We start from the raw sequence: 25,726 nt of genomic DNA on the forward strand, positions 1-25,726 counted from the left end.
AGGTTAAAAAAACATAAATCCATCAAGTTCAACCACTAGGGAAATAAACATATCCCAGATATAAAATCCTATTAGACATAGTTGGTCCAGAGGAAGACAAAAAAAAATCCTGGTACAATTTGCTCCAACAGGGGGAAAAAATTCATTCCTGATTCCGTGAGGCAATTGGAGGTCCCTGGATCAACAGTCATTGTTATTTATACTTTAAATCCTTAATACCCAGTTATATTCTGTGCTTCTAGAAATCATCCAGCTTTTTCTTAAAGCAATCTATAGTAGTTGCTGAAACTACTTCCTAATAATGGGGAAGAGAGTTCTCTATATGGACCATTTATATATTTATACAGGGTGATCATATCCTCCCTTATACGTCTCTTCTCAAGGGAGAATAGGTTCAGTTCAGCTAAACTGTTTTTCAAGGTTTAAAATGCTATAGTGTGCTTTTTCATGGGAATTATTTTATATTTTATAAAACAAAAATAGCAATGTCTTCCTATATTTCCACCAACATTTTTAGGGAAAAAAACAGCTGAATCAATTCTGAAGGTATCCTTTTATAAAGACATAAATCAATCATGAAAGCTAACTAAATGATACTTACTTTGCAAAAGCAAAGTCTAACAATTATGTCTATGCAACAAATTTGTTTTCTAAAAAACCACTTGTGATGGTTGCAGGGCTGGTTTCCAGGTGGTGGACCTTGCCTGTGTGTAGGCAAAGCTTTGATAGATGTAGTTTTTAAAATATTTGAGACATAACATTTAAAATGACATTTACATTTTGAAGCTCATGAAAGATTTTAACTATCAGGTTAAGGCTATGTACACATGTGCAATAATTGTCGTTGGAAGGGATCTTTCACAATCCTTTCCAATGACTAATGACTGCACGATGCATGAAGGAGTTCTGTACATACAGCTCCGTTCTGCTCTATGGAGAGGGGAGAACGATGAAGCGGCACCACGTTGTGTTCTCTTCCCCTTCACTTCCTGACTTTCCTATTCTATTGAGAGGGGAGAGAACATGTTTTAGGTGCTCTGCAGCATTCTTATACTATAGCGGTCATTAGTGGATTATTGTTGGTAATCCAACACAGATCAATAATACCTTCTGAATATTATGAAAGGAAAATTGCACTAGATTTTAACCTGGGATGATTGTGTGTATGCACCCCGAGACAATAATGATTGATGCATTGGTAAAAATTGTTCATGCAAACAAGTGGGTTGTCTTGTTGTGCTGCATGAGACCTGGTGCTGTATTTTTATCCTAAAATAGTTTGGCTTTCAACCAAACTGCTAACTGTCCATGGATGTTTGTTTGACGATAGTAGACTCACCAGAATGTATTGTTTCACATGCAGACTGATGTGGATGGTTTAGTATGCTCAGTAACCCATGTGTGCATAATATATAAATTAATGTAATACACGTGGGACAGTGAAAGGGATACAGTCTGTGCACACTGCCTTCCTATGACCATTCTACATAGAGAAATGAATGGTCATTGCAGGGGTAGATAATCCAGCACAGCTGGTGTGTCAGAGTTTTGGGCACCATATTTATATCATAGTGACAGTTGGGTCTGGCATGTCACAGAAAAGTGTCAGACCTCAGAGGGAGGGGGAGAATCTCTGAAATATTATCCACATCAACTCTAACAGAGCAGGGAGAGGTAGATGAAGGAATTAGAGCTGTACTGCAACAAAAAACAGGAGAAGGTACTAAAAGTTTGTTTAAACTAAGTACTGCATTAGGTAGGACCAGGTTTTGTACGTGGGTTGATATATGCTTTGGACCTTCTAAACCAAATAATTGAACGCAAATCTGCTCTTCAATCGAACTTCGCTTGACATGATTCCTGATCAATATTTAATTGAATGTCCAATGGACACTGACAAAGATGAGAAGTACCTGCAAAGTCAAGCAAACACCACCATCTACACTGATGCCCCCCAGAGACTAGATGCACGGGATCCACGGGGGATTAACAAGCATCTTAAGGTACCTGTAATGAATATGCTGAATATAATGACATGTACAGGCTTGTAAAGTGAAGCAGTGCACAGAGCAATATTGATGCGCAAAACCCAGAAACCTACTGCAGCGGTCTTATTTGAATTTATTGAAGCTAACCTTTTAGGCTTTGATAATCTTATTAGTAGTTCTGGGTTACCACACTGTCCTATCAATATTCCACTGTGCAGTGTTATATTTAATATGATTTCCAGAATTGTATTTGCACTGGTCAATTATTTTGATCATCTATTCCCCTAAATCTTAACTCCAGGTCTTTTGTTATATTTGTTATTTTGTTTTTGCAAATTGTGGGTATAAGGGACCTCCGATCCTGCACTGTATATGTGTATACACCAGCCAGCCACTACCTGTCCCCTTTTGCTGATGCCACTGCTGCAGATTCCACTACTACTGATAAAGTCCCTACTATTGGAAAAAAGTGACACCTGCAGTAGGACTAACCTGTAATAAGCAGAGGAAATGAGAAAAAAATTGATGCTGAAACAGGTCTTAAATTGTTGTCAAATTGTTAATTTTGCTTTATCATTCTGCCCTCCTTTCTCCTAAATCTTTAGACACTCCACTATTCCCAGAATGTACAGTATATTTCTGAAAAGATTATATGCTTTTAACTTGTTGCCCACATCTAATCTCTATAGGTATCTTAAACATTGATTTTTTTATGGATTAGAGTAACGAATTCTGCTTTTCACACCTGTGAATAATATTAAAACAGAACTTTTAAAAAGGCAAGCAGACAGGCACTATATTGCAGAAGTCACAGGGTATATCTCTAGCAATGTCTTATGAAATAAAACAAACTTACCTGCCTGTCGATATACGCCTGTTGAATGTACTGTGCATGCACATCTCCATTTTTGAGCCTGACATATTCAAGACTGGGTAAAGATGTTGGCACTGGTGACAAAGTGAGTTTATTTTAGTGGAATTACAAACATTATAAATAAGTATACATTTTCCCACATGCATTACTCACTTTGCATGTTTGTACTTAAAAGTGCATGTTAGCATACATGACAATACATGCAGGGCAATTTCTGACAATTTTAGTGCCTTAAATCGGAACTAAACCAAGACAACTCACCTACCTGAATTCCAGCGCTGGACACTGCAATCTTCCTTCTCTTCTTCTTCTTCTTCCAGACAATCTTTGGCCATCTTTTTTAGCTGTGCTGGGATAAGACAATTCCTGCACAAGCAAACACATGCACAACATCAGCTTTTATTTAAGAAACAGAGCGATCAGGCAGGTAAGACTCATCACCTGTCCCTTTCTGTAATATTTACTGCCTGGTCCTACAAACTTTAGTTCCACTTTAAGCTCCAAATGCTCCCCCTTTCTCCAACACTCCCTTAACAGTAATAACTCCAGTTGCCTCCAATTGTACAATTGTAGTCTGGTCGGTTCCATAGTCCAAACCATAGTGAATAAGACATATATTTAGTATCTGGGCAGCTGCCCCACAATCCACAGCTCTGACAGGAACAACAGGTAAATAGAAGGTGATAATATACAACATCTTGAGTCTAATTAAACTTTCATGTATATTCCCTTAGTAATAGGTTAAATGTATGGAAAACATGTTTATAGTTTGCACTAAGTATGTATATGTATATTTCTTGTTTACTTCCTCCTATGATTGAACAATAAACTTCTGTCTCACAGTTCACCAATCTCTTTAAGCCAACCATACAATAGGTTATAATTTTATATTTTAAAATAAAACATTGAATTTATCAATGTTGTCTTTAAAACAAAAAGGGCTTTGGTTGTGTTTTCATTCGTTATTTGAACATAATGTATAAAGCTTGACAAAGGTATTCTGACTGTTCTTCTGACTGTTGTGTTCCCCTGTCTATTCATTTCAAATTAACTGGTATTTGTTGCAGGTAGATTTTTCAGATGTCCTTGCTGAACCCGACTCATTTCACAGTTTTGACAAGGTCTGGACCTGGAGTGATATCTTGTTTGAATCCTCTAAGCTCTGGTGCTACCGAATCATCTCCTTGCTCTGTGCAGTTCCAGTATCCCTGATCTCTGGCTTCCTCTTTGCTATCCTGGGGTGCATCCACATATGGTAACCAAGTCATGCATGCAGCATTATCAGCAATAGCAGAAATAATAAAATAATAATAAGCCTTATAGTCTCTATATAGGGAAGCGTTGGGGGGAAAAAAGAGGCAGACTGCTTTACATTGTGGTGGGTAGATATTTACTGTGACTGTCACCTATATCTGTAACAACAGTAGTAAAAGATAGAGCATATGTATGTTGTTAGTTGACATTTTTCTTTGAATTATATGGGGGTTTTTTTAGACCTGTTTTCTAATTTACAGGTGTGCCATGCCATGTATTCAACTCTGCAATATTTGTATGCCTCCCATTCGAACACTCTGGGCAAGTCTGCTGGACATCTTCGTAGCTCCTATCTGTGCTAGTCTGGGGCGATGCTTGAGTTTCATATATGTTAATGTGGGCAAACAGCGTCCGTAACGGACCAAAGTGTGAATTTCTTTTCAAGAAGGAAACAAACAGAAGATAAAATATAATAACACCAAAAAAGAACACATTAAAAGCATTGCATCACTGGAATAAAATAAATACCAATAAAAAGCAATTTTTTAAATATTTGTTTTCTTGTTTCTTTTCAGAGCATATACATGTAAGGAATTAAATTAAAATTTGTCATTTTTTTATTTAAAAAACATGCATTATTTTGCATGAAACTGTGCTTTGCCTTCAAATCCCTCCACAGTTTTAATCCCACGTACTGACCTGATAGAAAAATAATCCCCCTGCTGCTCTCTTCACTCCTCAAATAACATACTAATGACTTCCTCACTCATAACCTCATCACACGCACGGATACAAGACTTTTCTAGAGCTGCCCCGACTCTCTGGAATGGTCTTCCTCATCCTATTCGGCTTGCCTCCTACTTTGTGCTCCTTTAAAAGAGCGCTCAAAACCCATCTTTTCAAACTTGCCCACCCATCCTCTTCTGTCTTTTGAAACCCTCAATACTTTCCTCCATTCCAAATCTCCCCTCCTATTGTGTGATACTTCCCCCACCTACTAGATTGTAAACTCCTTCTGTGTCTCTTTCTGTGTGTCATTTGCAAACCCTATTTCATGTACAGCGCTTCGTAATGTTGGCGCTATATAAATCCTGTTTAATTATTATTATTAATAATATTAATAGTAATAATAATAATGTCAAGTAGAAATCCCATTCATTCCTATGTGGCTTGTCCACAATTATGTCCCTAGATTTATTAAAAGTATATGAACCCACCCCAATGTTGTGTTCCCATTTGCCCAAAACCAGCCTAAAATACTTATCATAACCAGGTAAAAATGTACATCCTAAAGGAGAATTTCAATGTACTTTATTAACTTTCAAACAATGCAAAGTACAAAAAAAAAAAAAGAAATGACATATATGTGCAGTGCTCTTTTGTTCTACTTTCACTGGAAACAATCAAGAAAGAATTTTCACATTGACAGAAATGTATTGTCTATACACAGCTTTAGTATCATTATTACAGGATCAGATTGCAATGTATTTTGATATATATATATATATATATATATATATATATAACAGTTTTCTAAATGTACTTATGTCTGTTTAGAGAAATACTAAATATGTTTGAGGGTCATGGCTCTCCAAGTCTAGATTTGGACAAGTCTGACCTTTGAAATCACCATTCAGGCAATTTAAAGTTTATATATAACAGAATTGATTATTTTTTTTTTTGGATAGAGAAGGAAAGGCTTCATACTTAAAATACATGTGTGGAATTTCTTTACTGTAAAAAATTTGCAGCACTATTTGTCTTGTCAGGCCCGTGGTGAGAGGATCTGGTAATCCAACAAATGTGGAATGGGTTTACAAAAAACAATTAGATGGAAAATGTTTCCAGTCCTTGAGCAAATCTATTCCAGGTTTTGTGGATCACCTAGGTTCTCCCACGTTAGTCTATCTTCTCCAGTTTTGGAGAGCTTTAATAAATCATGTCCAAAGAGTTTATATTTCTCCAGAACAGTTAACATATGTATAGGCAATTTCTTTTTCTTTTCAATTTTAGAGTAGGAAAGTGTTAAAGCAAAACTCCAGGATAGCTAAATAATGTCTAAATGCAAGACTGATGTGTATTCTTATTTGAATTGTGATGTGCTCTATGTAGTTCTTCCAGATCTGTTTAATAATCCAATGGTAAACTGGATTTATAAAGATGTTTGTTCTCTCTCCTTGTGCAGGGTAAGTGGTCTTATACCTACCCCTGCACCTGTCATTTTCTGCAGGCAGTCTGTAGTGGGTAGATCTGTTGAGCTCTGGTGGCAATTGTAAAGGTTTGGATTTACCTTTACTTCAGTGATATTTGTTATCAGGACCAATAGACAAGGTAAATCTACCTAGCAGAGAGACAGACAGCAAGAAAAACTAGACATGGGCTGCCCTACTTTAAAATTAAAAAAATTAAAAAAAGTTGCATTTATGGATGAATTTAACAATTGAAAAGTCTTTTGCCTTGGCTGTTAAAGTACGTGATTTTCAAGCTTCATCATATTACTTGTATTTCTTTTGTCAGAGATTTGTTTTTAGTCAGTATAAGGATAAATAAATTTTATGTTCCTTGGGCTCTGAGATGGAAAAGCTAATTTGCTTGCCATTTGCACAACTACAGGCCGATCCCAAGTCAGAAATGTTGCATGCAAGTGAAGAATTTAAACCACTTCACAGGAGTCAGAGGAGAAGGGCCAGGGTCACATTTCATGTGGGGTGAACAGGGCTAAATAAAGCAAAGTGAGCAGAACATGGGTGAAACTCATAGGGCAGTGTGTGAGGGGGAGCTGGAGGCTTATAGGTTATAGGTACTATTTAAATATAATATTTCAATAAAACAGTGTATGGGTGATTACTGTATTACAGCAAAAATCCAAGGAAAGAAAAATATCCAAACACAAGTAAGTTTTCCTTTCCTAACCTTTACCATGAAATAATTTGAGTCCAAAAATGTACAGATGACAATAGTTGCATCAGATACAAATAATAGGAAAGCTACCCTGCACTTGATTTAGGCCCTTTTCACACCATTGAATTGTAATATGCTCTGCAATACAGGATTACAGCACACAAATTAAACTATGAAACTTTTGTGTTGTGGTTTTCAAAACTTTCTTGCTTTATCTCTGCGTTTTTAATGACAAAAATCCACAATATAGCAAAGAATATAAAACTCCAAATGCTTTTTAACTATTGGTAATTAGCCTCTGGGAAGAAAACACAAGGAAACTTGACTTACATTTATTTTAATGCACAAAAACATGCTAAAAACCACATTGTGTGAAAGGTCCCTATATACAGACCCTCTCAATTTATAGATTTACCTGGACTGTACAGGGTTCCAATCTGCGCATCACTTCCAGTTGCATGTATCGGACTCTACCAGTATTAGCTCTAGAAATCCACTCAACTAACATACCCAGTCCAGCTTACTAGATGGTTCCTACCACATGGTATTATAAAAATATAAAAATAATATATAATATATAAAACCCGAATTTTTAGCCGAAGTTCAGCCTAACCCGGCGAACCCGAACTTCCAGGTGTTTGCTCATCCCTAGTGGAGAACTCTATTGGGTCAGCATTATATGGAGAACAACTGTATATGAAATTGTACCTTATTGGAGAAGATATGTATATGAAGAAATCTAAACTGTTTGGGGGGCAGAGGAAAAACAGCTTGCATAGTGAGACATCAGGGGGATGGACAATATGAGGTCACCATCTATTACTAAAATCTCTAGCAATTTGATAAATATTCACACATTCAGCTTCAGTACATTTTTTATCTTGATTTTTTATCTTGACTTGCCCTGCATCGGTTTGTTAGGCCCTTTTTTGTTTTTGTTTATCTGCTGTGTACTGGCACTTCTCTACTCAATCAGTACTTGGTTGCCCAGTAAGGAAATCCTATGGTTTACACATTGTGAGTTGTCTTGCCACCCAACTCCATCCATAAGTTTAATGATTCTGTTGAAGGCCGGATTTTCCTGATTACTTGTACCCTACTTGGGCAAAGCACAGGATAACTTTAAGTCTAAAGGTGAATGATAAGCAAATGATAACATAGACGTGTGAGTAAAAATGTGCACAAAAAAAGATTTTCCAGGAAAACCAGGAATCTCCCAGTATCAGATTTATTTTGCCTTTTTACTGTCCAGCCCATTCCTCCTCTGCTGTATGTTTTTGGAAATGAACATATTATGTTAGGCAGGGTTTTGAGTTTCAATATTATTATGCTTCTCAAGGTAAAAAACATGATTACACATGCTTTGATGAAATGTGTCTATATTACACATATTCATACATGATTGTAATAAATTAAATGTCAATTGGTGGGTGTACCTGTTGAAAGAAGAAACAGAAGAAAGGGATAAATAATGACAATAAAAGAGATTATATTTACCTATTTAAATTACATGAATATGCATTAAATATATTATTGATAAACCAAGGAGGTTGGTCCACATCTACTGAGCCACATAGTCGGGGATGGGTTAAGGTGGGAGAGGGTGGAGATACTTATATTACCAGCTCCCTGGTCAGCCTCACACAGGGACACAAGCTGCAGGACGGTTACAGAGGGAGAACAGGGTGACAATATGGCCCAAATCCAGCAACCAGAGCCTGCCAAAGAAAACAAGCCCTATTCAGAAACCCTTACCAAAGAAATCGACCTAGTACAGAGAGACCCCAAGAAAATCAACCAAGATGTGGTACAGGTGAGATATATGCATGACTTATTTTCTATTTGTTGCTCACTGCTTTTACCATTAGAGCATTTTTTTTTAATTTAAATGTCTGTGTATTTAGCTAATACTGTTGTATTTCCTTTTGGTTTTTTTGGTATTTTTGGTTGCTGCAAAAATAAGTAATTTTAATCTTTTAGCACTTAGATTTTGCACTGTGTGTGAACTTGAAGCTGTTCATTTTTTGTTTAGTCTAGATTTATTTTAGAAGCTTTGCTCCAACACTCCAGCACTGTGCTAATTTTATATCTGAGTCTGCTGTTTCCTCAATATATTGGGCAGCTACCAGTTTGATTATGTAAATCTCAAACAGAAATATTGATAAACAAATAAAATTATGTTTGTGTTGCCAGCAATAAATCACAACTTTCTTACTTTCAGTTAAATGTCTGCCACTATATATGGTGCCAAATGGGCAGCAAAGATTTAATATCAACTAAATGATTTCCATTGATGAATGGGGTCATTTTGGAGTAGATTCAGTCTATAGACGTATGAAGGTTAACAGCTGGAAGAGATGAATCAGAGATGGGGATGACTGGGATACCCAAGATATAAAATATACTGTAGAAGTAGGGACAGTCGGTGATGAAAACACTGAAGGCATATGTAAGGGGTAGAGGGGATGCTGGACACTTGTGATGCATGCGGATGGAAACAAAGAAAGTTAAGATATATTTGGGAGATTAGAAGGTGCAGAGAGTGGATGCTAAAGGTATGCATCAATGATGGGACAGATTGGGAATACCAGAGACATATACTGGACAATAGATCCAATAACAGTGCAGGCATGTTCCCGAAGTGGAGGTGATCATGGAATATTGAGGTATGTTTTTGATGTAAAATACCTTGAAGAAGATGTTTAGGTTAAGAACTGGTGGTAAAGAGAAGGTTATGGGAATGAAAGTTGGAGACATGATTCAGTAGTGAAAAGGATCGAGAATGCTGGAAATAGGTTCTAGAGGTGTAGTGGAACAAGGATTGTGGAAACATGTTCTGCGCATGGATGGATGTGGCATGCGCTAACACTCCTTTTCAGTGCTAGGTCATGGGTTTGAATCTTGGTCAAATTTTGCAAAGAGTTTGAATGTTCTCCCTCTATCTGTGTGGGTTTGCTTCGGGTACTCTGGTTTCCTCCCACATCCCCCAAAAAAACATGCAGTTAGGTTATTTGGCTTTCCTTAAAAAATTGTCCCTAGACTAGGTTAATGACATATGACTATGGTAGGGACATTAGATTGTGAGCCCCTTTGAGGGACAGCTAGTGACATGATGATGGATTTTGTACAGCACTGCATAATATGTCACATATACCAAAACAAAACAGAGATTGTCAGTATAAAGGGGAGGAAATACAAATGGGCAACAGATGCAGGTAAATTTATCAAAATTACCATACCAAAAATTAATTTTGTTTCATGCAGCTCAGTTTATACAGAGACTTCTTTCTAAGTTTGGGCAGAAGAGTGAGATCCTGCAGGGATAACCTATGAGGATACACAATGGGGACTTGTTAAAGGCTTTTGGAGATAGGTTTGCTATTTGTTGAGCAGGCCAATGAGCTGGACTGTCTGTGTCCCTGGCTGTGGCAGAGTCCTTCTGACATATGTTGGTCACCAAGTGGAGCTTGCAGGGTCCTTATGAAGTTCATGCTTACTGGGGTCTTAAGGACTGATGTATCAAAGAAAAACCACCATTGCCAACCATTGTATTTTTATTAAAGTCTAAATATTTGCATAGTGTGATGTGAGGCATCAGGAGAGTGAGAACCAATTAAGTTTGGAAAATATGGTATACTAAAGTATAAATGATACAAACCTAGATAAGGAGTATCAAAACACAAGGGCTGCCTCTTCATTCATCTCCAGTTTCAACACCCCTGAAAAAGTGGGTGCATAGAAATGCAAAGCACCACGAGCAGGTAGGGATGAGAATGATGATGGCGTCATTGGAAGTTGAGTGCACTGTCACCAAGTGGTATAAATGACATAAGAAAGACAGGCACCCATGAGATGAGAAAAAAGCCAAGGTCAACAATGGACAAGTAGTTATTCAGGAACAGGCTGGGTCAGTAACTTGTGTGCAAAAAATTGTACCAGAGTACAAAGGTAGGATACATAGTTGGTGGACAAGCTGCGGTCAGCACAGAAGCAGATGGACAGACAATGAAAAAACACAAACAGGTCAAAGGGCCAAGCTGGTCTGTAACAGAAATTACGATCAAATAGCAGAATCACTGGACACAGAAGTACTGCTGAAAACCTCTAAACAATGAGGTCCGGTGGGACCCAGCTTTAAATAACCTATTTTGCACCATTTTAAGCAATGAGGTTGCCTGCACACCAGTACTCATGCCACAAAAAAAAAACATATTGAAAAGTCCCATTACACAGGTAGTCAGTGTAAACAGTTAACTTTACTACATTGTTTTTGGGGTCAGTGAGACGAAGGCCCAATTATATAGCTAAACAGATCATTGAAGGTTACATATGTAAGAAACTGACCATTATATAAATGTTGATTAAAGTTACACATACAAGAGAATATGCCTATTATTTTCTATTTTCATTAATATTTCCATACCCTCCATCACCAACACATGACTCCTAATTTGGGGACGATCAAGAGAAAATCTGTTAGTAATTTGCACAATCACTGTTAAATTGCATGACTTTACCTTACTTAACCTTTACATTCTATCTTTTGCCTTTAATATTAAATTCTATCTGCAACCACCTACTGATTTCAAAATGCATCTTAAATCACTGCGGGCCACATAAAATGGCCAGATGGGCCAGATTCGGCCCACAGTCCTTGTGTTTGACACTTGTGCTCTAGAGGGAGGTTTAAGCGTGAGGCCAAGACAAACATATGTTTGTTACAAGTTAAGTGAGTCTTTTGTCATAAAAGCCCCAAAGCAGAATAAAAATTGCAAGAACATACATAGCCTGTTAAAAGATAAAATAGCAAAACCAGCTTTTGATGCAATATTGAGAATCAGAGATTTTCCCCACATTACTTTTTAGTAGGTGTACTCAGGCTAATGTCCAGTAGCATTCAACCCACTTCCTCTGAGTTTAGATTCCTGGAACCTCCCCCAACCTGTGACTGCACAGTGAAAGGAGAATGAACATAGCTTGTCACATGAAGGTATTGGCACCTTGTACCGCCTCTTCCTCCCAGACCTATAAATGCTCACAGTCCTTGGCGCTACACTGTAGTATACCATATACTGAATGATACTTGCAATTGTTTGGTGCTGACAGGTGCTATATTTTAGGCCTCCTTTATCAAGTATGTTTTAGAGATTTCTCTTCAAAGATACAAACTTAAAGGACCACTGATATTAAAACACATATTAGAATATTCAAAATACTAAAAAAAGTTAACTCCAGCTTTTATTCCAAAAACTTAGCAACGCTGTTTGGCTTGTTTAGTGACAAGCAACTAGGTCACTGATCTTGTTTTTTTGTCCACTACATTTAAGCAACCCTACTTGATTGCCATTGTCTGCAGTTTGCAGAATAAACATGGAGGATGAGAGGAGCACTGATGAAGTCATCAATCTTCTTTATAGATATAATATGTAATGCAGTAAAGTAGGTCTAAATCCTCAAATATAGGAGTACAAAAGGCTAATACAGATTTAGGTACTATACTCAAAATACACTTTCAGCTTTCTTTTTTCTGTGTTGTATATTCCCCACAACCTGCCCTTACTACCCCTCTAACCTAATTCATGCTTTCTTACTTCAAGCAACTTTGGTGGCCACCTCAGTGCAGGTATCTTCTCCAGCACAGCCTGAGCAGTTAGCCCTAATAAACTTGAATGGGGCTGTGTTCTATCAAGATGTTAGAAGTACAGCTCAATACCATGGGTGCCAACACTTTTTTGGCTTTCAAACTACTTTTAAAATGATCAAGTCAATACGATCTACCAACAATAAAAACTTGGACTTAATAACTCCTATGCGCGGTAGAGTTTGTTTTGAAAGGCAAGGTTCCGCGATCTGCTCGCGTTAGATCGGGATCCACCTGTTGGGCATCCCTGCTCTATACAAATTTATGTTGAGCAACTGTGCAGAGTTGGCTTAAAAAATGTCTGCATGAGAGATGTGAACAGAGGCCTATATTATAGAAAGGTGTAATGCCATTCGGGTGGGGTTTAATCTCAGACTAGGTATAGGGGCTGCGTAGAGTGAGTAGGGGGACCTTCTGGGGTTTTGGTAAAAGAGAAGTTAAAGTTTATTTTTACTAATCATATCCATAGATCCATACTGTTTTTGTTTATATCTATCTGAAGTTTAAGGTTTAAAAAAATAGCAAGACGAGTACACAGTACTATTAATGTTGTAATGTTTTATGTCTGCTGGTCTTTTAATGTGCTGTTTTTTGTGGTTTTTTAAATTCTTTATTATCATCAAAAAATGTCCTCCTGTATCACCGTCTATCATTTGCAACCTTTATTAAATGTACAGTGCTGCATATTATGTTGGCGCTATATAAATCCTGATTATTATTATTAATAATAATAATAATAATAATAATAACAGCTACCAATCTGTGTTTCAAGATTAGGAGGAGACCTGGGTAAATTTAACACCGCCATAAATGCTTCAGCTCCAAACAGGCTGCTGGTGGGGGTCGCTGTCATGAGGCAGAAAAGACCTGACAGCTGGAGTCTCATCCCACATCCACCTCCGCACAGAGACAAATATATAGAGGGAAGGCATGGAATCCTAATAAATGACAGCAGAAATGCTCCTTATAAGTAAGGCATTACCCTTAAAAACCAAAGGCGTTTACAGAACAAAACATTCTATCTATAGCCTAATCTCACCATATATTTGCAACCGATTTGTCCAGCTAATTTGCCAGCAAATTCACCTTTTTCGAAAAGATTCCCTAAGACCTTGAATACTATTTGTTGCATTTTGTTTCCAAAAATATATAACTTAAGTCTGGTGATTCTTAACATTTGATATTTGTCATTTTAGTAAAGTCCTGGTTCTTGCATCCCTATGCTGCTGCAGTGGAGAAGAAGACCAATGTGTACATTTCAATTTATAGCAATCTGCTGATATAGGACCGACTGAGAATGGGCTTCAGATTCCTATAAACAGACTACTATTCTCACATGGAGCACAGCTGTCTTTTGACAGCTTGCTCATGAAAGCAGAAGTTTCTAATGGTGCTCGGGGAGATTCCAAAAAATGACAAACATATATCACATAGGCTTTATTGTTGTAAAAGTAAATCTGGACCTTTTTATGCATTTTGGTGCATTAGACAGATCTTCAAACAAATGAAGACAGAATGGGTAATAATAGAAGCAATAATTTACTTGTAGAATCCTGAATATGATATTTTCTTTACACACAGTCCAGGAAACTCAATGTGTTTAATAGCGAACATGAATTCTCTTACTAAAGGGCTATGTGTAGACAGAAAAAAGGAAGGACCAAGCTGTAATAACTCAGGAGCCAGTGTTGTTTAGTAATATTGTGAAGTGCTCATTTAGCATAGGATCAGCAGCCATCCTTGTTTGGATATCATCCTGGGTCACCTTCCTGGACTGAGACGCAGGCTCAGAGATAAAACACATAAATCCTTCCGCTTGTGCAATTCTTAGTTGTGTTGTCATTGTTCCTATGACCCACTTGGGGATTCATAAATATCTGGACGTAAGGGTAAAAACAGACACAGTAAACAATTATTTTGGGGTGAATAATTGATATTATTATACAGTATTTATATAGTGCCATCATATTACACAGTGCTGTACCAAGTCCTTAGTTGTGTCACTAACTGTCCCTCAAAGGAGCTCACAATCTAATGTCCCTACTATAGTCATATGTCATTATTGTAGTCTAAGGTCAATTTTAGGTGTAAGCCATTTAACCTAACTGCATGTGGGAGGAAACCTGGAGGAAACCCACACAGACACGGGGAGAACCTGCAAACTCCATGCAGATAGTGTCCTGGCTGGGACTCGAACCTAGCGCTGCAAAGGCCAGAGTGCTAACCCCTGAGCCACCGCGCTGCCCGTAATATTTACAACAAAACCCCCTTGGCCAGTGTGGATCCACCTATTTTTTACACCATAACATAAAACAGAAAATGTGTTTTGGGGGCCAGGGCAACACTCCCAACGCTGGTTTTAATTCGTTCAAAACCTGGACTCAACGCTGGTACTTAAAATAAGAATATCTGAACACTTAGTGGTTGGTTCTGCACCAATCTGACAGTTCCAGGATCTATGGACACGCTCATTGGTTAGCAGTGGTTACCTTTGCAGCACTGGGTCCCAGGATCGAGTCCCAGCTGGGACACTATCTGCATGGAGTTTTCAGGTACTCCCAGTGTTTGTGAGGGTTACCTCCCATGTTATGAAAACATGTAGTTAGCTTAATTGGCTTCTCCCAAAATTGTCTATATTATTGACATATGACTATAGTAGGGACATTAGATTGTGAGCCACTTTGAGGACAGCTAGTGACATGAATATGGACTTTGTACAGGGCTGCATAATATGTTGTCACTATATAATAACTGTATTATAATAATAATACATTTTTTTGTCTCTGAATTTGCCAGTTTATTCATTAGACTATAAAGCATTTACTATGGTGACTGCTGTGGTCTATTGATAAATGACCACTAGGTGACAGAATGAGTTTTACTTTTATTATGCATTGAACCAAGCAAATGGCTGTGTACAAAAATACAGCCGGATTAATAGATGAAAAATCTATAGAGCCCTAATTATTGCTGCATCCTTATTTTTTAAGCTTACAATTTGATTTATTGTTACTTTCACTGTTCTAGTCAAAAGTAAAAATCAATAGTTTTGCCTATGCATACACTTTTGTTTGCCTCCAAGGAAAGCAAGTTGACAAAAGTAAGAAATCAGGTTTCAAATGCTAGTCTATATAGTTTTGTCCAACATGGATCTGATGACAAGTGTCTTTTATTTTTAGGTGGAGTTTGAAGATGTCATTGCTGAGCCAGACAGCATTCACAGTTTCGACGGAGTGTGGAAAGCCAGCGGCACTACCTTTACAGTCACCAAATATTGGTGCTACCGGGTGCTCTCTGCCATTCTGGGCCTTCCACTAGCCCTGATCTGGGGATTCCTATTTGCCTGCTTGTCATTCTGTCACATATGGGCTGTGGTTCCCTGCGTCAAGAGTTACCTGATTGAAGTCCACTGCCTGGGCCAATTCTATGCGGTGTGTGTCCGTACCTTTTGTGATCCAGTCTTCGAAGCTGTAGGAAAAGCACTGGGTGGAATCCGTGTGGCACTCAGAAAAGAAGTTTGAAAACTTACAACCTAAATGAACTTTATTTTTATTAACAGAGTAAAGTGGATGTCAAATTTAATGCACCAGAGGGATCTACAAACCGTTGTATTGCAATGCATTGTGGGTCCCTCTGGGAGCATAGTTTTGGAAAATGAACCTGTGAACATTTTGGGAGGAGGCCAGGTTAGTTTTGCTGCCATGATACGCTCTCTTTCATAACAGATGAACAGTGCAAAGTGAGAGTAGGTATAAATACCAAATTTTATTTGTTTTTTTTTTGTTGCTGTATGCACAAAAGGCTGTGTTTTGGTGAGAACTAGAGTAGAGTATATCATATAAGATCTATGTCACATGGTACTGTTTATAAATGGTTTTTGAGGTCTGATTGATAAACATAATTAAATATGTACACTGTATTAGGCTCAACTTGTTTCCTCATCGATATTATCACAGTAACCAACTAAGGCGGAATAACATATAATGAATAGGTTGTTCTACATAGACAGGACTACACCAACAGGATAGCTGTATGGCGAACCATACTAGGGGATCATGGGTAATTAGGAGGTAAGGTAACCTAACTGCCAGCTTGCTTTTTGTTACAAATAATGCTGGGGGAGAACAAAATAACTGCAACAATGCTGTGGGAAATGGGTGCATGATAGCAAACATACAGCAAAGAGACTTTTTAGAAGCAGGGATCCAAGCACAGCCACAAAAAGTCAGAGAGTAAAGTGCAAGGGTCCAAACTATGTTCAGCTGTCTTTTTATACCAAAAGTGTTGTAAGATATAACACATGCTGCCTGATTGTCCAGATTATTTCATTCCTGTAGCAATGGGTTAAAATAAAAATAATCTAGGTCATTCATGCGTGATGTCTTTCATTTTTTTGGAAATCTAGATACATTAGCACATGGGTGTCATTCATTTTGAAAACACGCACAATATTGCAATGCACCAAAATCCCAAATGGGAATGGGTCCTGAAAATATGTGTAATACCTCCTAACAAATAATTTATATTTTTACCATTCAGTTATAAACTTTTTTAAGCATATGTGTACTTTAAAAAATAGTGCATTTATTTATTTTGCTTTTCCCCTGACCTAACCTAACACACCTTGCACAGATGCATACTTAGATCAATCTGATGGCCATGGTAATGATGTTTGCATGTATACAGCAGCGCAAATCTGTACTGTCCTGCCCACACCTGCACACTATTGCCTCAACCCTCATATGGGGCTCCTAGGCAGAGACAACTGGCTATGGTCCTATAGAAATCTATGGGACTAAGACAAAAAAGCTTCAGAAGTGGAGGAGGCTACTAAAGCTTAGTTTATGAAGCGGATGTGAATTTAACAATTTTCCTAGGGTGCCTGTTGTCACTCTGCTAGTGCTTTGGACACCCCCTTCCCAACAATTTAGAAAGGATTATAGCAGTGGTTGCAAATGTAGGGACCCTACATACAAATGAAACACACATCTAGTTTAAAATGGATTTCCTGGAATGAAGTGGAGCAGTTCTAAACATTTTCCTCTGAACACTAATAGCAAGAAATACACAAATCCTAACAAGCATCATCCCTTACAGTACGCTGAAAAAAGGGGGCAAATTTTTTTTTTGGACATCACCATTTATAGTTCCAACCCTCAGACAGCATGCCCTTGACATAGAGAACTAAGGATGAAAATGAAAATCCTTAAAATTGTATCTAGAGAGAAAGATTTTCCTGGAGATTATTGGAGTTTATTTGGTATAACTTTGAAATGTAAGCTCCTCTGAATTACCCATGATCTAAAAAAAAAAAAACACATCAATATGGCTTCTGTTATTTATAGAAAATATTTTGTCAACAATAGGATGATGGCGAATGACACATTTACTTCATTTTGCAAGACCATATTGATACTATACACAATTCTGGCAACAATTTGGTAATATCTGCATCTGAAACAAAGAGAAACTTTTCATGTTTTATTCCAGTCACTAAAGCTGGTGTGGTTAAATAATTATAACCAATTAACTTTTTCAAAAAGCATCTGTTAAAGCAATACTGAAAATTAAGCAAATGCTAATCTCAAAAAAGGGTAAAGCGTACCTAAACTTAACATTTTCACTTTACAAAGGGTAGACAACCCTTATATGTAAAACAAAAATGTTATTTCGTTTTTTTTTTTTAAGTGCAACACCCTTTTTATTTTACAAAAAAAGGGTGCAGCACCTCCCCTTTTAAGTCTTGATCGCCGCTGCAGCCAGAGCTTCCCGGGATACCTACATCACGCATCTGGCTGCTCCTTCTGCTCATGCCCTGATCTCGGACATGCGCAGAAGGGGCATTTTTTCTATTAAGGGAAAGAGATGCTGATCTCATGCATGCGCAGTAAGATCGGCTTTTTTTTTCCCCTTTTACAGAGGGCTACATCATCAGATCTCGCACCTGCACAGTGCGAGATCGGGTGACGTGCCAAGAAGACTGAGGAAGAAGACAGAAGAGAAGAAAGAAGATGGCGGCGCCCGGCACTTCCTCAGCGCCGGGACATCGAGGAATTCCAAGACGACACGGGACAGGATCGCAGAAAGGACCAGCGCCATCGAGGGATCTGCGGGATTAAGTGTCATTTTTTTTGTTTTCAGTTTACTTCCGCTTTAAAGAGATTTAGGTGTGTGTCTTTAGTGCCACCTTGAGGCCTATGATCTCCGGCAAACTGCATCCTCTCTGCTGGCTTCATTCCTATACACAGTGCAGTCATAATATTCAAGCTAAATTCTTATTAAAAGCAAAAAAAAAAATCCAGTGATTGTAGAACTGATCATCTACTGTTTCTTTGAAAAAAAATGAAGACTGTTTCACATGTAAGTCATTTTTTTCTTCCCTTAAAATGCATTTTGCTCATGCCATAAGTTACAGTTAGGGATTAATGTCTAGTTTCCTTCCCATATGTTAGATATGGGCTGCAATGCTGGCTAACAGAATGATCTGTATAAAAGAACAGGGATCTTCAGTGGTGATATTGGTTGTGCTTCTGCAGATGGGCACCATGCTGGTTTTCATTCTGCATTGAAAATGTAGCTGAAGAAGATTTGGCCCAGTTGTCTGTAGACCTAAATGCCAGTGGGATAAAAATGAATGCTGTGGACTTGGGTAGGTGCCACCGCTGCTTTTAGCAACCAATAATGTCTATATATGTCAGAGCATTTCACTCCTACATTGGCTGGGCAGAGTCCTGTGCTGGTTCTCTTGTGGAGGGGGAGAGGAGCTCCACTTGGTCTCTTATGTCTGTGCTTTTGTTTATGACAGTAACAAACACGGATACGAAATACCAAATGCTGTGCGGGAGTGCTTTTAGGGTGAAGGTTAAACAAACATCTGTCATTTTTTAATTGTTAGGACACCCTCGGCTTACTCTGCTTGTGGATGAGATGAGCAGGAAAAAGGTACTAGATATGACCCAACTTAATTACTATTCTTGTCTCCAGGTCATTAGTTTATCTTCTGGCCCCAAAAACAGTTCTGCCTTGGGGCCCTTTTTTTCCTACTGGGCTCCCACGAGCTGCCTCACAACTGCTTGCTGCAGCGTGTTTATTTTCACGCAGCTTTGTTGCTTTGCTGACTTCCACCTCCTCCAGTCCTCCTTGCCGCATAGCTGTCTTGCCCAGCAGTTCTCTGAAAACATTGTCCATATTCTTTGTAACATCCTGTAAAACATAAGAATAGCTGCGCTGTTTATTTGTTCATAAGTATATACAATTTCACAACATTACCATATTACCTTGTATAATATCTAAAGAAAGTTACCTAAAGAAAAAAGGATATAACAAAAGACATTTTTTTAACCTTATAAAGAGCTACTGATTCATCTCAGAGCAGAAATATGTTTCTAAAGTGGTAAACTTCCTAGCACTTTATTACAGGAATGTGAGTTATAATGTGTTTGCAACAAAAAAAGAAATAGTGAAAAAATATCATCTAAGCTGTTCTAAGCTACTCAATGAACATAAATAATATTATAGCAGAAAATAAAAAAAAATGCTAAAATGTAGGTATTTAAAAACATAAAACACAAATATTGTGGTTGTGTATTTATTTAAAAATAATGAAAAACTTGGATGTACAATTGCTCTATTTTCATATTGTTCTTTCCTTTGACTGTAATGTTAGAATTTACCTTTTGAAATGCAAATAAAAATCGATTTACTCATAAAAATAATAAAACACATTTGGCAAACACTCTAACGCAGGCACAGGCAAACTACAGCCTGTTGGGCATTTTTTAATCCATCCCGCTTTTACATCAGTTCATACAAACACTCTCCATCCATCTGATACTGGCCTAGCCCATCTGTCAAAGTTTAAATCTTATTGTGCCCCTGAGCCAAAAAGTTTGCCCACCCCTGCCCGAAACTTTCTTTGCTCTATACAATTTAAATAAAAAGTGGTTGAGCTCTATGGACAGCTATGCATGGCAATGATTTGTAAACCAAAATCTGTGACTGTTGGACTGTGAATGGGTTATTGCTTTGATTAACACAACTTAAAAAACATTTAAACATCTGAAGCACAAGGTTTTAGTTTGCTCCAAGTGGGTTTTCCTAAACATGGGAATGTAAATCTCCCTTGAAGCTAGTTAAATTAAGCTGAATGCATGTTTAATGTATTCTTGATCCCAGAAGCATCTCAAACCAGGGTTAGACACAGGCCCAAAGCCCATCGACACAAGAGTTAAGCTTTTTGAAAAAAAAATTCTAAAAAGTTAGATTTCTTGTAAATAAATCAGTACGTATTATTAGTAGTATCATTTTTCTATAGGAAAAGAAAACCACTAATAATTCTTTCTTCGACAACAGAATACTTACATTGGGAGTGGAAAATCTGCTTCTGGTCCTAGCAGAGCAAACCTTATACAAGTCTGGTCAGATAAAAGTAATAGACCCTTGCTTGGGCAATAGCCCTAACGGTGCACACACATGGAATAAATATCAACTAGATAATGCTAAATTTAATCTCAATAGAATAATGTGCATGTGATAAAGCCAATTCCTCAGACTGTAATATGCTCAGATATCAGTTAAATAGGATGGAAATGTATTGCATCTGTCCATGTAAATGTTCATTGGAGCATGACAATTTTTGTTTGTTAGAAATTTGGACATATGGCGTTTGGTACTCCAATCACACATTGTCATTAGGTAATTTATACATAAATATATATATATATATATATATATATATATATTTTTTTTTTTTTTTTTTTTTTTAATTGTAATATGAAGACATATATCACATGCAATGTGATTGACTTTGCAGTTTCTACTAATACTTACAACTCTTTTTTATCTTTGTTATTAGTAGTAATCCTTCAAATAGATGTGCATGGATACAATGGATGTGCATGTAGTGAAAACAGTAAAAATTTGGGTCAAAAAAATTCACTTTTTTTACAGCCAAACCTCGGCACATATTCCTTTTTTTTTTACCTGTTAGCAGATAATAAAAGTAAAACACTGCATTCTCTGCATTTTGAGTTTTGCCCCTTTTTCACAATATAATGATGTTAAGATCTGGGCCTGATTTACACCTTTTGTTTTTTACTCCCCTAGGTCACAATAAACCTTGTGTTTATTGATGTTTAGTAGCACACTGAATGGTACTCAGTCAGCACTGCACCTTACCCTATCTATTTCAATGCTTTGCCGTTCACTTTGCCAAGTTTTAACTGCAGATGCTCCCTTTGGTGTGCTATCCATTGGGTTCTTCCTCTCTCCCGGCACCCTGCAAAACACGTGTTAACAATGAAAAAAGTATTCAAACATTTATATTCTAACAATAACATAATCAGTATGCACATTCATTTCTTCTGGACTATTTCTTTAGTCCAGAAAAGCTTCCTCTAAACTTATCAACCATCTGGGATTACTTTAACTTTGCTATGGTGTCTGTCTTGCTGGCCTGTGGCACATAACCTGCCTACCTGTATGCCGTGTTTAATAGGAGGGCCTTACTGGCACAGTGTATAGGGGTTGAGGTGCTGGATTCAGGTTTCTGATTTTTGAGATGTTAGCTTTATTTACATGTAGATTCTGGATAAGCTTCTTGCAGACATGAAATAAGCTTCCAAAGATACCTAAGACAATATTGAGGAGCACCATCCAAAATTTCAAGCATCTGAGTAATTTATTGCATTTTTAAATATATGCAAATAACAAGCTGATATGTTGGTTCCCATTCATACGGGCTTCATCAGCTTTAGCTGCTAAAACAGTATGTGGACATTCACTTGATTTGAAACATTTAAAGCTTGACATGACAATGTCTAAATATTTATTAGCATGCAAGACCATCTCATGGATTGTAGGGCCGTTTCCAAATCTGGAGGATTTGGGGCTTCCATAACAAAGTGAAAAATCTCTCATCCTGCTCTAAGGCATTGATTTCAGTTTAAAAGTTGAAAAAGGGTTTACTGTAAACAAGGTATCACTCCCAAAGCTAACATTATAAACTGTCATTATCTAGTGCAAAATTTACTATTTAAAGGACTACTATAGCCCAAAAAAATTCATATTCTGGTAAATTTGTGTGTATGGTATGTGATAATTAATTGTAATATTAATGAGTAGTGTTGACGTTCGAATTCGGGTTGTCCCTATATTTGACCCGAATATGGCTGTTCGAATTCGGGTAGACCCAACCCGAAAAACACGGGATTCGACAGCAAAAATTCAGGAGGAAAAAAAAAAAAGGTCGTAATCGTTCATTTTCCAACAATAATTATTGGAAGTGTGTACCTAGCTTTAGCCTAATATTGATGTGACAGGTGCTCTTTAATCTTCATGTGAAGTACAGGGGTATGTAATAGTGTTATGTATCTTTTTATATTGTATCTTTTTATATATCCTTTTATAATGTATCTTTTTACATCTGTTTGGAGGCTGTAGAAGCTCTACACAGTGCTGAAACAAACCAGAATTTTTCCTCCTATTGACCTAAATAGTGTTCGAATTCGATGTTCGACCACCTGAATTTTTTTGCTATATTCAAGCGAATAGCTGCCGAATCGAATAGTGAGCTATTCGACCAACACTATTAATGAGTTTTACTGTATAGAAATTCCTTTTCAGATCTTTTTTTTTCATGTGTTTATTTATATATATTTTTCCACATTAACGCACAGAGCATGTTGTCTAAGGTTTAAGAATACCCAAAAAACACTTCCAGAAATGCTAATAATAATCAGTTTTAACCATGTAGTTTATTTTTTTACCCACCTAAACCTGTTTCTATAACTGGGCTGGAGTTGGGCTCTAACTTGCTGTCAGTATGACAACCAAGGCAGGTCAGTGATGCAGAGCTGCTGTCAGTACTGATCATTTTACCAAGTGTTATCAAGTAAGTTTATTATAATATAAACACATATAGAAACATTACACTGGGGAACGCATTTTTTGTTGAGTTAGATCTTACACTTGTTTTTCACTAATTTTTGGGTGGTAAATCCAGAAATGACCCCAGTTTTCTGCTATCATATTCAGTTTTTACGATACAGGGTCCCCTGCTTTTTTGTCAAAAAATATACAGATTTTACAAACAAAAAAAGTGAAATAATAACTTGACTGTTTATTTAAATTTTTTTTGTTCATACAAAGGAGTTATTGTTACTCTATGACATTTTATTTACAGTAAAACATTTAAAAAATAATCAGGTAAACGGTTAAGGTAAAACTTTATGCTTATAGCTTTTCCTGGAGTGTTCAGTGTTAGGACAATCCCGCCAGATGCTCCAACAATAGTCAGCCATCATATGTACATCCCATCTACCCTGATACCGTCCATGACCTTCAAATCTTGGTGGAATTGTTCACCTTGCTCATCACTGACTCCACCAAGGTTTTCCAGGAAGTTAGAAAGATGGCTATGCAGAAAATGAATCTTGATGCTCATATTGCAACCGAGCATTTTGTAGCTCTCCAAGAGTTTCTGGACAATTTCTGTGTAATTTTTTGCTCATGTTTTTCCAAGAAAGTCCTTGACATTGGCTTTGAATGATAAACAAGCTTTCTTTTCGACTTCTGACATTGTCCTGATGTAATGTTCATCTTTGATGAGCTGCCGAATCTTTGGACCATCAAACACACCAGCCTTTAAATTTTCAAATGACAGGCTAGGAAAGGCCAAAATGAGGTACTCAAAACAGTCTCCTTCAGTTGGCAAAGCTTTAACAAACTTCTTCATCAGACCCAGTTTCATGCGCACAGGCGGGAATATATAATTCTTTCTATCATAAAGTGACTCATGTAGAATGTTTGGATCCGGTTTTAGGGCAGATCTTGGAGGCCAATTCCTTTTCACCCAATGCCTCTCACGAGCTCTGCTGTCCCACATGAACAGATAACAGGGATACTTGGTGTATTCATATTGCTGACCAAGAAGAAGGAATACCAATTTAAGGTCAACACAGATGACCCAATTGTGTTGGTGATATTGGAACAACTCAATGACTCTCTTTATGTCTGCATATTCTTCACAGAGAGAAACTGAATGACCAAATGGGACTGACCCAAATATATTGCCATTGTGAAGGAGGACACACTTTAAGCTCCGCTTTGAGCTATTGATGAATAGTGGCCATTCAGTTCAGGTATAGATTGAAATTCCCAATTCCTCCATTAAACCAGGTATGTTATGGCAATACACAAAGCCACTGTCAGTTCTAAAGTACTACAGAAATGCAATTTCTCTGGTTCAAAAGTACGATACCTTCGTTCCTTTTACAAGTAAGTTTTTCTCACGCAGTCTTGATGCTAGAAGTTTTGAAGCTTTCTTCGATAGTCCCAAATCACCTGCCAAATCACTCAACTCTCAACTATGTTACATTTATTTTTCTTGTTATATCGTGAAGTTTTCACTATACAAAAGTAACAGTCACTGAAATGATCTCCTGGCTCTCTGCAATTCAATAGGTATACCAAATAGCATCTTATCATGTGTTCCCTCAACACAACTTATGAGAGGCCTAAGACTTATCTTGATCACCAAACTTAACTTTGAAATATGCCAAATAGGCTTGCTCTACAAATGTGCTGATGTTCACCCTTTGACTGGGAATGGTGAAACTGCCACAGATATAACAAAATGAATCAGGGTTGTTTAGACACGACGAGAAACAGCAGAGCCAGACATGATCTGAAAGAAAGGAAAAACGTGTGTAGGTAGAAAAATAAATTTTGCCTATTGGCTATGTAGAGCAGCGCACAAACTCTGACCACACTTTCTTGCGTGTAAATGAATAGCCTATACAAATCAACGCTACAGTAATCACAATATTATAAGCGGTAGAGAAAGAACCTGATGTAATAGAAGAAAACTAACTGCACTTTCAATATCAGCATACCTATTTTAGTGTAAATAAGCTTAAAAATTGAAGTCAACAAAAAATGTGTTCAAAATTGTTCCCCAGTGTTATAGTTATTTGCACTTAGCAGAAGCAGCTATGTACAAAGTATACATTTTTTGCACAGGAAACCTTGAAACAAGCCTAGGTTAAAAAAAATTCTCATTAGTTAAAG

General features: G+C 37.3%; 3 protein-coding genes across 6 annotated transcripts in view; 2 read left to right on the forward strand and 1 right to left on the reverse strand.

Annotated features, from left to right (window-relative positions):
* Window positions 1-1,640: 1,640 nt before the first annotated feature.
* On the forward strand, window positions 1,641-4,674 carry LOC140343256 (caveolin-2-like). The gene is made up of 3 exons (XM_072429850.1): window positions 1,641-2,003; window positions 3,930-4,117; window positions 4,377-4,674. Exons 1-3 carry the CDS (start codon window positions 1,854-1,856, stop codon window positions 4,531-4,533), a joined length of 495 nt encoding a protein of 164 aa, XP_072285951.1. The 5' UTR covers window positions 1,641-1,853; the 3' UTR covers window positions 4,534-4,674.
* Window positions 4,675-8,658: 3,984 nt separating this feature from the next.
* On the forward strand, window positions 8,659-17,026 carry LOC140344241 (caveolin-3-like). The gene is made up of 2 exons (XM_072431265.1): window positions 8,659-8,830; window positions 15,838-17,026. Exons 1-2 carry the CDS (start codon window positions 8,711-8,713, stop codon window positions 16,177-16,179), a joined length of 462 nt encoding a protein of 153 aa, XP_072287366.1. The 5' UTR covers window positions 8,659-8,710; the 3' UTR covers window positions 16,180-17,026.
* LOC140344240 (rho GTPase-activating protein 4-like) overlaps window positions 16,422-25,726 on the reverse strand; it is a 116,202-nt gene continuing 106,897 nt past the window's right edge. For all 4 annotated transcript variants that reach the window (XM_072431264.1, XM_072431262.1, XM_072431263.1 and 1 more), the window contains exons 22-23: window positions 21,836-21,935; window positions 16,422-19,861 (exon numbers count right to left, since the gene is read on the reverse strand). In XM_072431264.1, the coding sequence (XP_072287365.1) occupies window positions 19,652-19,861; window positions 21,836-21,935 (310 nt within the window). In that variant the 3' untranslated portion in view covers window positions 16,422-19,651. The remainder of the gene's footprint in view (window positions 19,862-21,835; window positions 21,936-25,726) is intronic.

This window comes from Pyxicephalus adspersus, chromosome Z (assembly GCF_032062135.1).
Source record: "Pyxicephalus adspersus chromosome Z, UCB_Pads_2.0, whole genome shotgun sequence".
In the NCBI taxonomy this organism is placed as follows: domain Eukaryota; kingdom Metazoa; phylum Chordata; class Amphibia; order Anura; family Pyxicephalidae; genus Pyxicephalus; species Pyxicephalus adspersus.

What these genes read in the sequence shown, in the direction of transcription:
- LOC140344241 (XM_072431265.1), top strand. Translation starts at nt 8,711, where the DNA reads ATGGCCCAAATCCAGCAACCAGAGCCTGCCAAAGAAAACAAGCCCTAT. An exon ending in TCAACCAAGATGTGGTACAG is followed by an intron (nt 8,831 to 15,837) that starts GTGAGATATATG and finishes TTTTATTTTTAG; the next exon opens with GTGGAGTTTGAAGATGTCAT.
- LOC140343256 (XM_072429850.1), top strand. Translation starts at nt 1,854, where the DNA reads ATGATTCCTGATCAATATTTAATTGAATGTCCAATGGACACTGACAAA. An exon ending in GGATTAACAAGCATCTTAAG is followed by an intron (nt 2,004 to 3,929) that starts GTACCTGTAATG and finishes TATTTGTTGCAG; the next exon opens with GTAGATTTTTCAGATGTCCT. An exon ending in CTGGGGTGCATCCACATATG is followed by an intron (nt 4,118 to 4,376) that starts GTAACCAAGTCA and finishes TCTAATTTACAG; the next exon opens with GTGTGCCATGCCATGTATTC.